Source organism: Vulpes lagopus, chromosome 16 (assembly GCF_018345385.1).
Source record: "Vulpes lagopus strain Blue_001 chromosome 16, ASM1834538v1, whole genome shotgun sequence".
NCBI lineage: Eukaryota > Metazoa > Chordata > Mammalia > Carnivora > Canidae > Vulpes > Vulpes lagopus.
Genome location: NC_054839.1, coordinates 52,912,689 through 52,927,403, shown reverse-complemented (window position 1 = coordinate 52,927,403; position 14,715 = coordinate 52,912,689). Strand labels below are relative to the sequence as shown.

Below are 14,715 nucleotides of genomic sequence, written 5' to 3'. Positions count from 1 at the left end.
TATTTCTAAAATACATTTTTATTTATATTTATAAAATAAATAAAATAAAAAGACACTGTATGCAAAAAAAAAAAAAAAGACACTGTATGGAAACAGGTATGGTGTGAAGCCGCTCGCAAGAAAGCGCACAGTAATGATAAGACGGGGCCGCTGGTGGAGAGGGAGCCCCGTGCAAGGACCCCGGAGCTGCCCCGGCAAGCGCTCCTAAAACCCGCAGGCGTCCCCCACCCCCACCCACCCGGACCCAGTTTGCGGGCCTGCAGGGGACCGAGCGAGGCCGGCCGGGCGGAGGCAGGTGAGCGCTCGCAGGTGCGCGAGGCGAGCCCCGCAGCCCGGCTTCCCGGCGCCGCGGGCGGGCTCCCGGGGTTCGCGCTCCGCGGGGTCCCTGCGCCCGCACGGGCCCCACACGGCCGAGCCCGCGGCGCCGGGGGGAAGGAGTTTCTGGCGGACCCGGCGCCGCTTCCGGTCCCTCTCGCCGCGCCGCCTCCGCTGCCCGGTCCCGGACGCCGCTCGCCGGGGACCCGCTCCCCGGCCGCCGCAGCTCCGCCCCCCGCCCCCTTCCCCCTTCCCCGCGGCGGCCATGCAGTCCCGGCTCCTGCTCCTCGGCGCGCCCGGCGGCCCCGGCGGCCCGGCGGCGCGGCGCGTGCGGCTGCTCCTGCGGCAGGTGGTGCGGGGCGGGCCCGGCGGCCCCGGGCGGGCGGAGGTCCGACTGCTGCAGGCCGGGGCGGGGGCCGACACAGGTAACCCCGCGACGCCCCGCGCTCCTCCGCACCCCTCCCCCTGCTGCCTGGCCTCGGGAGGAGCGCCGCGCGGGATGCGCGGGATGCGCGGGAAGCGCGGGAAGCCGGGACCCCGCGGCTCGCGGCCGCCTCTAGCAGCCGGTGCTGTGTGACGCGGGGCCGCGCGCCTGCGCTCTCCGGGCCTCCTCCTGCAGCCCGGGGGTGACCCGGGGGTGACCCGGGGGTGACCCGGGGTAGTGCACTCCCCTCCCCGCCGCGGCCGCCGTGCCCCCGATGCCGGTTTGGGGTGAAGGCAGCCCGCAGCCGTCGGGAGTCGTTGAGACCCAGGCTTGACCTTGCCCTCCGAGTGTCGGCGGCCTGGGGGCCGGGCTGCGTCCTCTTCCCGCCCGGGCTAGTGTCGGCTCGGCAGGTGCACCCCTTCTCGCCGAGGATCCGTCCCATCGTTACAGTGTTTTAAATGTATAACGCAAGCCTTTCTGAATTTTCCAGGGGGCTTTCCTTTCTCACGGCGCTCACATCTTGTTAGAGCTGAAAGTCACAACTTGGTTTTATGTATTTTTTTATTTTTAAAGATTTTATTTATTTATTATTTATTTATTTATTTAAGACAGAGAGAGAGAGAGAGAGAGGCAGAGACACGGGCAGAGGGAGAAGCAGGCTCCATGCAGGGAGCCCGACGTGGGACTCGATCCCGGGTCTTCAGGGTCACATCCTGGTCTGCAGGCAGGTGCTCCACTGCTGAGCCACTCAGGTGCCCCACAACTTAATTTTAAGACTCATGAGTGCACAGTTGAGTACCTGAGACTCAGGTACTCAGAAGAGGAAAAGTGTGTTGGAGGCGATCACTCCCCTAACTAGTGACAGCTGTAGAATCAGTGCTCTGATTTCTAAGCTCAGCTTTTTGGTGTTTCTTTTGCTTTGTTTTGTGTTTTTTTTGTGTGTGTGTGGTTGGTTTGTTTGTTTGCATCCACCAGAGCTGGTTTTAGGAATCTTGTTTTGGTTTGGTTTGGTTTGGTTTTATGTCAGAGTCAGCATTTGTGCTCTTTAAGGAGAGGGATGTGTGTTGTGGCTCTTGAATGGCAAGGTGATTGGAGGCAATGTTTTGCCAGTGTCATTGTTGCTTAGAATAATGGAGGTTTTTACTAGGAAGTTGCAGGTTTCCTTGTTTGTCTTCCAATCCGCCCCAATCATTTTCGTTGTGGTGAAGTGTAGGTCCCATACATTCCCTTCATTCATTCATTAGGTCCCATACATTTCATTCATTCATTCATCCATCCATTCATTCATTCATTGAACAAATGTGTTTTTTTTTTCTTTTTCCTGTGTAGAGTTGTGATTTCAAATTCTGCCTCTTTACCACTTATTTTGACTCTAGGGTGTTTGTTTGATGGAGGTTTTTGTTTGTTGCTTCTTTGTCTTAGAAAGCAGAGAGGACAAGGGTAGAAGTGCAGCATAATCTATAACTTGGGCTTTGGAGTTAAACAAATGAGTTGGAGTCCATTTTTGCACCGTCTGGATATGGAGACTTGAGGGTGGGTGGCTTACTTTTGTGTCCTAGTTTTCTTAACTGTAAAATGAGGGTAAGGCGAGTATATTTGATAGGATTGTTGTGAGGATTTGATTCATATAATTCCTGCCACATATTAATGTTCAATAAAAGTTAACTTCTTTATGATTCTTAGTATATTCATTTTCAGCTACAAGAGTTATTCCGTTTCCTTGGCTTTAGGTGAAATGAGACCAGTCACTTTAGGTCTAGAATTGTTAGAACTAGTTGAGTAGGCATATGGAAAAAAGTTAATTCATACAAACTTAAAAAATTATGTCCAGCAAATCAAAGTGCAGGGTTTGCCTCAAATGTGAGACTCATGAACACATTACAGACAACATATTAACTTCTTAGACTCAGTCACTGACCTTGGCAGGATCAGACCACAGGGAGTAAATTGTGCTAAACCTACTTGTCTTGCTGTTGCAAAGTTGAAGGAAGGAGGACTGTGGATCAGTGCCATTGGATCCTCACCAGAGATGTGGGCTCTATTAAAAAAAAAAATGGAGAGCCAGGTAAACAGGAGGCAGGCTCTTGGCTATCCGCGGACATAATGTTGGCCATCAAGGTTGGAATGTCTCATTTTGAACCAGAGGTCATACACAGATAAAATAAAACCACAAATAGCACTATGCTGTAATCAGTTACAGTTTAGGTTGGGGAGATGCTCCCAGCTGCATAGACACATGTGACCAGTAACTCACCTGTCTGTGTCAGTAACTCATTTCTCTGTGTAATTGATCTTGCTCGCTAGTAGTTTGGAAAAAGAGCAACAAGGTACAGAAACAATAGATTCACATCGTATACTGTTCTTGTCTCCTGGAATGTATGTATGTCTTACTTATCTTTATATTCCTTTTGGTGTTTCCTTTCAACGTTTTGTACATAATGAGCACTCAGTGACTCATAATGCTAAAATTTATACATAGAAGGAGCAGAAGAGGCTGGAATTGCCTTGTGGGTCTTTAAGATAGGAGCTTAACAAAGCCTGGTAAGCAGATGGAAGAGGGGGTCTTTTATGTTAAAAAAAAAAAAATCCCCAAACCCACTGCTTTTTATCCTTTGCTATTGGATAGTTCAAGTATCCACAATTTATAAATTTTTAATACCTCTTTACACTTCAGTTCGTATTGTCTCTTAGTTTTAGGAACAAAGAGGCTTACAAGGAGGTAAGCTACCGTAAAAAGTTTTCAATAAAGATTATTGGTGTTCTCATGAATGGAGCCAAACAGGTTGGTTCAGTAGGATTCTGATATTAAACAGGTTTAGATATACCATGGAGCAAGATCAAGTGATAAACTTGGAAACATACCTGTATAAATCCACCATAATATGTTTAGTGCTGTCATTTAACAACATTGTTATTAAAGGATTCACTGTCTTTATGACTTTGTGTATGAAATAAATTTGTTTAAAGAAATATTTATTACATAACAAATGAGCCACAGGGATGAAAAATACAGTTAAAGAATATAATCAATAATATTGTGATAATTTTTTTGTGTGATGCATGATAACTGTACTTCATATGCTAAGCATTACATAATATATATAATTGTTGACTCCTTATGTTGGACTAATGTACTATTATATGTCCGCTGTACTTAAAAATTTTTTTTGATCAAGAAATAACAACAGATACAAAGCTTGTGATAACACACACCAACAATTCATAATGAAAATAAAAACTCTTCAGAAATAAAGGATATTTCCTACAATTGATGAAGGCGTGGTAGGAATCAGCACCTTCTTTCATCTTTCAAGGTGAGAACTTGAAGTCCTGCTCTGTGATGGGAAAGATCCAAGTTATGTTTCTTTCATTTAATTGGAGGCACCAAACAATTCAATGAAGCAAAAAAAAAAAAAAAAGTGGTACACACTAAAATGGTTAATATTAATATTGTATTGCTCTGAGATTACACAGTCGTGTGCATAAAAAATGAAAACATAAAAAAAAAAGAAAACATAAAGATGTATTACCAGAGCTTTTCAGATTTACTGGATACATGACTAATATTGACAAGTCATTTGCATCAGACTTCTGGCTCATACAGATGAATGAGGTGAATGTCTCCCCATTCCTTGAGTTTATACTCCTGGGACCGATTTTGTACTTCTGCCCTCCAGAACTGTAAGAGATTAAATTTATGTTGTTTGAAGATACCAAGTTTGTGGTCATTTGTGACAGCAGCAATTGGAAGCTCATTCATCCACTTAAATCTTTTTTGATTGCTTTCTTTAGCACAATTTTTCTTTCTTCTGCTTTTTAAATGTGGTTGAATAGGGACGCCTGGGTGGCTCAGGGGTTGAGTGTCTGTCTACCTTTGGCTCAGCGTGTGATCTCGGTCTTGGGATCCAGTCTTGCATCGGGCTCCCTGTGAGGAGCCTGCTTTTTCCCTCTATGTTTCTGTCTCTCATGAATAAATAATAAAATCTTTTTTTTAAAAAAAGAAATACTTAAAAATACTTTCGTAGAAGAAATTTTTGCTCATTTTAGAAAAGTGAAATATAGGGATCCCTGGGTGGCGCAGTGGTTTGGCGCCTGCCTTTGGCCCAGGGCGCGATCCTGGAGACCCGGGATCAAATCCCACATCGGGCTCCCGGTGCATGGAGCCTGCTTCTCCCTCTGCCTGTGTCTCTGCCTCTCTCTCTCTCTCTCTCTCTGTGTGTGACTATCATAAATAAATAAAAATTAAAAAAAAAATAAAAAAGTGAAATATAAATCCCCTAAGGACTAATTCTCCCATGCAAAGTCATAATTGTCAACTTTTTATTGTTAATATTATTAGACATTCAAAAATACATATATTTGTACAGATACACATTTCTTTTTTAAAAGTGGGATAATGTATATTTTATAATTGTCACTCATTATTGTGAGCATATTAGCAGTGATAAATATTGCCATACATGATTATTTTAGGTGGATATTAAGCTCTTCTATTTATCCATATAATTTATTGTACCAGTTTCCCATTCTTGGACATTCAGGATGTTTATTTTTATTTTTATTTTTTCTAAGTAATCTCTACACCCAGTGTGGGCTTGAACTCACAATCCTGAGATGAAGAGTCAGATGCTCTACTGACTGAGCCAGTCAGATGCTACAGGTTGTCTATTTTTTAAATATATAAAAAGTGCAATAGATATCCATCCAGAAATCATTTTTTTTTGTGATTTTAAGATTTTATTCTTGGGCTACAATAGAATTAATGACTCTGGTGAGGGGAAATAGAGAACTCTTGCTTCAACTGAGAAATGCAGTGTAAAGGGAAAAACTATACTATGGTTCAAGTCTTAGCTCTGTGTTTACTAGGTATTGAACTTTGGGGAAATTATTAACTACTTTGAACCTGGAGCAGGCTATTTTGACTCTGAGGGCATTGTGACCCTTCTATGATAAGCATTTAGCAGTAAAATCCCCCAGCAATTATAACCTAATAAATCGTTGGGAAGACCTGTGGTAGGAACATGCAGATTAATCTGGGAATTGTGAATAAATTTGGTTTTCTCTTGGGTCTAAGTTTTGTACTTAAAAAAAAAAAAAAAAGGTACACTAAATCAGTGATTCTTAACCAAGAGTTATTCCCTTCCCTCAGGGGAAAACATGAATAGAAAAATATGGTTCACATAGGTGAGAGGTAGGTCCAGTGGTTGCAGGCTAGATGTGGGATGTTCAAACATCCTTAGGGATTGGGTTCTCTCTGCCTTTCCCCACTGTTCCCCCACTTTCCACTCTCCACTTGTTGGATTTACTTTTTGATGTATTGGTCTCAACATCTGCCAGGATTTCTTCAAGTGGTAGCAGTGAGAGCCTTACTGACAGCCCCAGGTTTTGATTGTCCTTACATTTCACACTGTTAGAAGAAGAGAGAATATCTTTTCCTGTGAGCTCTGACAAAAATCCTTGTGAGAACAATTATTGGCCAACCTTGGGTCATGTGCCCATCTCTAAACCAATCATTGTGGCCAGATGGTGGAATGTTCTGTCAAGGGTTGGGCAGGATACTTACTTCTGGAGGTTTTGGTGCAGGGGTAAAAGGTGGGATGAGTGGTACTCTACCTAAACCAAATGGGTTGAGCTTCCCCACTAGAGTGAGGAATTCTTTTGTCCAACGGGAAAATAATATTGAGCAGGTAAAACAAAATAGCTGTCTGCTAAACATCAAGTACATAATATCCAAAGGGGTTTGTACAAGAATAAGTATTATTTAAAAGATACTATTATTGTTTGAATATAGAAATTACTTTCCTACAAATCTTTGGGAAATTCCTTTAAATTAGGAGCATTGCAAGTGAAAAAAGCGAGCCTTATTACTCTAAATGAGCCTTAAATTTAACTTTATTTGGAAGGTTTTATCTTTTGGATTCTTTTCAGGGCTTTTCATTTTCAAGTCCAACCTTCCATGCCTGAATAAAATATCTATCAGTTTATTGGTAGCAGTATCTGTGTGATAGTTTGTGCTATACAGAGACTTAGGTTAATCTGAGTTATGTGTGCTTTTTTTTTTTTTTGCATTATTTGTAATAATAAATGTAATTAAATGTTAAGCAGCATATTCTGTAAGTCTGTACTTGTTAATTCCTTCTAGTTATTCCAACAGTTTCCATAATGAATATCTTATATTATTAACTAAAATCTTTTAAAAAAATTATTGCACTTAACCAAAATAGTATATTTGAGGAAAGGTATACGTTAGTTTCTTCTGCCAAAGTTATGTTACCTATTGTGTTATGATCAGTATCTCCATTCCCCTATGGATTAATACTCACTACTTCATTTAAATGAATGCTCTTTGTGAGCATTTTGGAAGAGAGATTGTTACCAAAGAATGCAGAAAATCAGTGAAACAGGGCTTAAAACAGAACCCAATTAAGAAAACAGGATTTAATTAAAAGATATAATCTTTCATTTATTCATTTATCAAACATTTATGGAATACCTACTTGGTTTAATATATTACTTTTCGTACTGTGAGTACAAAGATCATTAAAACCTAGGCCCTGCCCACAGAATTTTTAGACCGAACAGCGATCTTCAAACATTTTTCTCACTTATCTCCTAAAAGGACTTAGCAAACATGTATCCCTTTGTATAGTTTGAAGTTGATATCTAGAAATTTTCCTGACAAGGATAGATAGTTGCAGAGTATGGTGTTTTCCAGTATGTTGTAAATATTGACATTTAAAACAAAGATTGTTAACAAGTCAAAGTATATCTTTTAATCGGAATCAGAATATCCTAGTAATTTGTTAAACTATCTCTGTTTTGAAAAATAGATAAAAAGTTCTTACTTAACTGTCAGAAAGTTTGCATTTTTTATCTCCTTGAATTTGTATTTCAATTACACTTACTCCTCATAATTTTATCTTAATATTTTTTATTGAAATGTTTTGTCTTTATCATATTTTTCTGCAACAAAAATATCTAATGTTCAAACATATCTATCATTACAATTATTAAAGCACAGTTCAAAAGAATATCAATATGTTTCAAATTTCTAAAAAACCTAAAATTTTGTGGAAACAGACCTATTAATAACATGAGTGGTGCTTTCCCCCAGTTAAATATTAATTAGTGTAATTAATAGTCCCTAACTGAATATTATTATTACTGCAATGTAAATAATTTTGATATACCAATATCACTCAGTTCTTTGCAGACTTTTTTAGGTCTGAGCCAAAACAAAATGTTGATTTTCAAAAATGTTATTTTATTTGACAACTTAATTATAGCCTTTCAGTTTTGTTCATAGCAAAGAATTGGATGCCACTTGACTTGTAAGTAGAGTTACTGACCTAGCCACTAGAATCACTCTTGCCTCGGTTTCTGGGAGGATCAGTAGTAGAACGCCTTTACCAAAATTTATCAAATGGCTATGGTTATTTCCGCACAAAGAGGCTGCTTGTTTAGTCTCATCAGAAAGAGTTGATAAAATTAAAACCATTCAGTGTACCTTTGCCAATACAGTATTTTTTTGAGAAAATGCATTTATCACCTGTTTAATTTTTCATCAAATTTTAGTTTTCATAATTAAAAAAAGTAATCTGTAACTATCGATTCAATCAGCTAAATTAGACTTTATGACAGAAAAAAAGTATTTTTCCTTTCAATTCGAATGAATGTTAATATATATTTTAGAGAATGTTTTAAAAGCCACTGAGTGAATTACGGGCCACATTTTATAGGCTTGATTACTAAATACATTAAAGATAAGAATAAAGAAGTCTAGTGGTTACATATTTAAATTACCTGTTTCATCATATAGGGTAATGCAATTTTGTTCTTTAATAATTTATAATAAATAATGTAACAGCAGTTAAATTATTTATGTAATGAGGACTATGGTAGAAGGCATGATATTATCTGTTAAATGTGTAATGAACTTTGTATGTGGGCTTTAGGGAACAATTAAAGTCATGTATAAACATCAGAAATAAATTCATCAGTTTGTTTAGACTCCTGATCAAACTTAAGACATTGTACTTAGTGAAAACTCACTGGTTCAGAAGCTAGTACAGAACATTTTCATAGTAAGAGAAAAGAACCGTTTTGTAAGATGAGGAATGACTATAATTGGAATGAATATTTCATGGTAACATTTGAGAATAAATTTTTAACTACCTTTTTGGAAGATAAACATCTGACCTGAAAGAAACATTTAAAAGTTCTTTCTGTGGTTTTTTTTCCAGTGTACTGTGAAAATTTTGGTAGTATTGAAAACTATTTCAGTTACATTAAAATGGATCAGCATCAATCATATGTACTGCTTCAGATGTTCAGAGGTGCCTTTGTGTGTGTGTGTGTGTGTGTGTGTGAACAGTATGTTCGTTCTCAAGAGAAGTATTGAGAAAAGCTGAAAAAACAGCTTACCTTTAATATGTGAAGAGCCAGTTTTTGAAGCTTTCTTTGCTTTGTACTCTGAACTCTCCCAGCTTGGATTATTTGACAATATTAACTCTCATGTCTCTGCTCTGCAATGTACTCTATTTGACACAGGCCAAAATAGTCCAGTCATTTCTAAAGCTGTTCTTCACTTTTAGTAGGAATATATAAGACATGGAAAAGTATTCCTAGGCAGGTGTATGTTGATTTGAATAGTCTTTAAAAGAGACTTTTCCCAAACCATAATGTTCTATGCCTCATTTGTTTAGCCCACTGGAGCAATGTACCGTCCACCATGGTAAAATACATGGGAGGCTCCTGAAAAGGCCTGTGGGAATGGAGAACCTGTAGGGCCCATTCTCAGTTCAGTGTTAGGGAAGAACACATGGAAGTGAGGATCTGAAAAACTGATTTCTTAAGACTGCTGTGCTCTGTACCCTTAGAAAGTATGCACTCTACAGACAATTATTGTAGAAGAACAATAGTTGATAATTGTAATACAGTATGAGAAACATGAACCAGGTACTATGCTAGCAGAAAGACAGGAGTGGGACTCTTGATGGAGGTGGAGAGTGTGCAGAAGGAAAAGATAGGATAAGTTCAGTGAGGAGAAAAGGATATTTGAAGAGTAGTTGTCTGAAGGAAAAGGGGTGTGAGAGAGGGATAGGCCTTTCAGGCCAGGGAATAAAGCATCAGTCACTGAGATGGGAATAAAAGAGGTAGAGTTGGTTGAGGCTGGTTGGAGAACACACAACAGAAAATCTAGAGTTCTGTTTTTCTCATGCTAAAGTTGAGGTATCCTGGAATATGTAAGTAATGTGTCCAGTAGCCTACTGATCGGTATGGAACTCAGGAGAGAGATCTGATCCAAAGGAGACATTTAAGACTTTAGTTGTACAGAGGTCAAAGTTGGGCTATTGGCATAGATTAGGTGATTCAGGAAAAGCATAGCATGGTAACAAAAGGTGGCCAAGAATACCAACATTGAGGCTGGAAAGGCAAATGTCATTTTCCTCTTTGCCTACAGCAGATATGACTAATTGATCACTACCTTATTTCTTAACAAATCTGATTTCCATTGTGATTGCTTCTTTAGATTTTTTAGATGCCTTTTGCTTGATTTGCAAATGTTTAAAGACTTTCCAGTTATCTTTTTGTTATTGATTTCCAGTTAATTCCATTTTGATCAGAAAACATACTTTGTATGATTTCAGTCCTTTGACATTTTTAAAGATTTGCTTTGTGGTCCAGCCTAAGATCTAGTTGGTGAATGTTTCATGTGTATTTAAAAAAAAAATGCATTCTGTCCTCATTGGGTGTAGTGTTCAGTAAAGGTCATTTATGTTGAGTGTTTAATAGTGTTTTCAGGTCTTCCTTATTCTGTTTTCTTTTTTTAAGATTTTATTTATTTATTCATGAGAGACACACAGAGAGAAAGGCAGAGACACAGGCAGAGGGAGAAGCAGGCCCCATGCAGGGAGCCCGACGTGGGACTCGATCCCGGGTCTCCAACCGCTGAGCTACCCAGGCTGCCCCCTTATTCTGTTTTCTTTTTTTTTAAATCATGAGAATTTTTTTTTTAAGATTTTATTTATTTATTCATGATAGTCACACACACACACACACACACACACACAGAGAGAGAGAGAGAGAGAGAGAGAGAGAGAGAGGCAGAGACACAGGCAGAGGGAGAAGCAGGCTCCATGCAGGGAGCCCGACATGGGATTCAATCCCGGGTCTCCAGGATCGCGCCCTGGGCCAAAGGCAGGCGCTAAACCACTGCGCCACCCAGGGATCCCTTATTCTGTTTTCTAATTAATCTTAGCCAAAGGCTGATAAATCATTATTCTTACTTTTATATCTTTCTATTTCTTTTTCTCACTCTTCCATCAGTTACTGAGATAAAATACTCAAGAATGATGATGGATTTACATAGTTCTACTTTTAGTTCTGTCAATTTTTGTTTCATGTTTAATCCCCCCTCTTCTACGTTGCCACGTCACCACTGTAGATTTGCTGTGTTCCTACACAAAAGGTCACAGCTCCTTTTAGGAAGCTTTCTAAGTACTCTCACTCTCTCTGTTTGCTCTCTTTCCCCTTCTGCTTCCACTAGGCCCCTTCAGGGGGAGGGGTGGCAATAGCTTTCTGTTGTCACTAGCCCAGGATACTTGCACTATCTTTGTTGGTTTTCTTAAACACTGTCCCACTTTCACAAATTCTTTTATTATACTTTTATTATACTCTCTTTTAGTCTTTTTTTATACTCTCCTTAGTTACTCAGTTTGAATGTAGCATCCGCTTTTGCTGGGGCCCTGATCAATAAATGGATATGTTTAGGAAAAACATTTCAGTTAGTAGGAAAATCCAGTGCAAAAGCCTGAAATGAGTATGTATCTGACATGTTCAAGGAATAGTGTGGAGACCAGTGTGGCTAGAGTAGAGTAAGCTGGGAGGACACTAGCAGGAGAGGAGGTTAGAGAGGAAATGGGGGAGCCAGAGCAGAACAGCCTTTTGGGCCACTGCAAAGATGAGGATGGAGTGAGAACTTGTACTACTTGACTGTTTTTTTTTTTTTTTTTTTTGACTTATTTTATTATGATCACTGTGGCTGCTCTGTTGAGAATAAACTGCAGGGTGCAAGAGTTGAGACAGGAGAACTGTCAGTAGGTGAGAGTTAATGCTTTTCAAGTGATAAAATTAGTGTAAGTAGTAATAAACCCCTAACTGGCTTGGGTCAACATTATGTTGGTAGAGAATATGGTGAGAAGTGGAGTAAGTGGGATTTTCTGAGGAGGCGAGAGAGAAAAGTTAAGAATGGCTGCAAGATTCCTGATCTGAGGCCCTGGAGGAATTAAGTTGCCATTAGCAGAACTGGGGAATATTGTGGATATCGCACATTTTGGTGGAAAGATCAGAAGCACAGTTTTGAATATGTTAGGTTTAGCATCTACTAGGCATCTCAGTGTCTGTTGCTTTCCCTGTATAGAGTTCTGTGGTGTGGGCCAGGGATATAAATTTGGGAGCCAGTAATACACTGGTCGCACTAAAAGGCGTAAGACTGGAAGAGCTCATCAAGGAGATGTGGTAGGTGGAATAGAAAAGTGGCTTAGAAAAGATCAAGTTGAGGAGAAGAGGAAGAGCAAGCAAGGAAGATTAGGAGTCATGGTAAGGTAGGAAGGAAACAGGAGAGGGGGCTGAGAGAGGGAGAAAGTGGTGGAATCCTTGATGGTGTAAGTCTTGAAAGGAGGCAGGGCCGGCCCCCACCTTACCCTGGAAATCAGAGGGTCAGCTCTTTCTCCTGCCTGCCCCCAGCAGCAGGGCTGGGAACCAAGGCTCGGCCAGTTAAATGCCCTCCCCAGGACTTTGAGGCACCAGGGAACTATGCAGAGTTCTCCACAGTTTACCTGAGGGCAGTGTCCTTATTAGAAGATGCATCTGAAGACTAGACTACAGATGAAGGATCTTCTGGAATTTAAAATAGTCCTTTCCCAACTTTTCTACAGGTCTGAAAAATATCAAAAGGAAAATGGGGGAAAAAGTCCTCTGGTCGTGGTGGCCCAGGTGCGGATCTAGGGGTGCCAGGGGCAGTGTCTCAGTGAACTTACCCTGGGGTGTGACTTTGTGTGACTGCTGTTTGTCCACCGCCTTCCCTCCGTGCTGTGGACTAGTTACTGGGCCTGGGTCTCTTCAATGACCCGCAGGTCCCGAAGCTCCCTCCCGTAACTGCTGCAACAGAAACTGCAGTGACTTTTACTAGGCTAACTTGAGATGGGGTTTCTGCTACAGCAGTTATAGGAAATAACTCACGGGAACCACAGGTTACTTGGAGTTAAGATTAAATGAAGTAACACAGGGCAGCCTGGGTGGCTCAGCGGTTTAGCGCCGCCTTCAGTCCAGGGCGTGATCCTGGAGACCCACGTCGGGCTCCCTGTATGGAGCCTGCTTCTCCCTCTGCCTGTGTCTCTGCCTCTCTCTGTCTGTGTCTCTCATGAATAAATAAAATCTTAAAAAAAATAAATGAAGTAACATAAATGACATTTCTATAACAATATTTGCCAAATAGCCAGTATTCATTAAGTATTAGTTGATATCTAGACTAATTCGGAGGAAAAGTCTGATTTACACTCTAAATATACACGTTTTCTGTATTAGAAAGTATATCTGTGTTTTACATGATGTTTCCTCTCAACTTACCACATAGCTGTAGAATATTTCTTCATCTATAAAATCTTTTTTTTTTTTTTTACATGGAGTTACAGATTTCTTCATTTGTAAAGCCTCTGTTTCACATAGTTATTCTGGGAATGTATAAAGTACTTAGAAGATAGTAATCATTCAACAAATGTTGGCTGCTTTTGTTATTATTACAGTGATTTAAGGCCTTAGTCTCTGGGATACCTAACTAGCTCACAGATGGCAATGCTGAAAGTTGTGTTTTGCACAACTACTTTTTCTTTTTAAAAAATTTTATTTATTTATTACTTATTTGAGAGAGAGCGAGTGAGCACACAAACAGGGAGCAGTAGAGGGAGAGGGAGATGCAGGCTCCTCTGAGCAGAGAACTTGATGTGAGGCTCGATCCCAGGACTCAGGGATTATGTCTTGAGCCGAAGGTAGACACTTGACTGACTGAGCCACCGAAGTGCCCTGCACAGCTACTTTCTCTAAGTGTCATTGAGCCTTTTACAAATGAAGTTCCAGGTGCAGATGGGATCAGTATGTCTATTTTGCTCTTGGAGAGAGCAAACCAGGGATTGTTTTGGTTTTAGTCCTGCACTTTAGAAGATCAACCAAACAGTAATGTTATGAAACAAAATCAGAACCATATAGAAGTGAGAACTTTTGCCAAATCTGCCACAATTTGTTTTGCTTGTTTCATGTAGGAATTCTCGGCATATAGGCTTCAGCTTTCCTAGAAATATGGCCTTTTTGGATTACATTGCTGGAGAACTTCAAGTTGTATAGAGTTGAATTAAGAACCTATAAGGATTTAAAAAGGTTGTAAATTGTGTTAAAGATGCCACCTTATGGGTGCTTTGGATGATCTTAAACAAAATACATCCTTCTGTATTGCTGTTGACTTTACTAGTATTGCTATTAATGACAAAATAAGGCCAGTTGATAAAATTCTATTGTACTTTGCCTTTTTTTGCTGATGTAGCATTTAAAATGTGAATTTCACCAATGCTTCCTTTATCTATACTTTGGATACAAGTTTGAGGACATAGTGGTTAATGTAGACAGGTATGTCCATGGGGCCAAACACAGACAGGTGTGTGGTACATTTCTATAATAGTTGGGGTGGTCATGGTTGGGAAAAGCATAGTGTGTGGTTTTCTTGTCTCTTGTAATGGTGTGTTTCCTTATTATCTTTTTAGGTGAAACAGTTAATATTGGAGATGTATCCTACAAGTTGAAAACTCCTAAGAGCCCAGAACTCGTGCCACAGAACTACAGTAAGAAATAGTCATTTATTTATGAATGAATAACTTTTAACTTTTCATTATGGGAATTTTCAGCATATGCAAAACTAGAAATAA

The 14,715-nt window shown here is 40.2% G+C and overlaps 1 protein-coding gene across 1 annotated transcript in view; it reads left to right on the top strand.

Moving 5' to 3' along the window:
* Positions 1–456: 456 nt before the first annotated feature.
* Positions 457–14,715, top strand: part of VWA8 (von Willebrand factor A domain containing 8) — a 342,545-nt gene continuing 328,286 nt past the window's right edge. The window contains exons 1-2 of the mRNA XM_041731061.1: positions 457–740; positions 14,554–14,631. Of these exons, the coding sequence (XP_041586995.1) occupies positions 581–740; positions 14,554–14,631 (238 nt within the window). The 5' untranslated portion in view covers positions 457–580. The remainder of the gene's footprint in view (positions 741–14,553; positions 14,632–14,715) is intronic.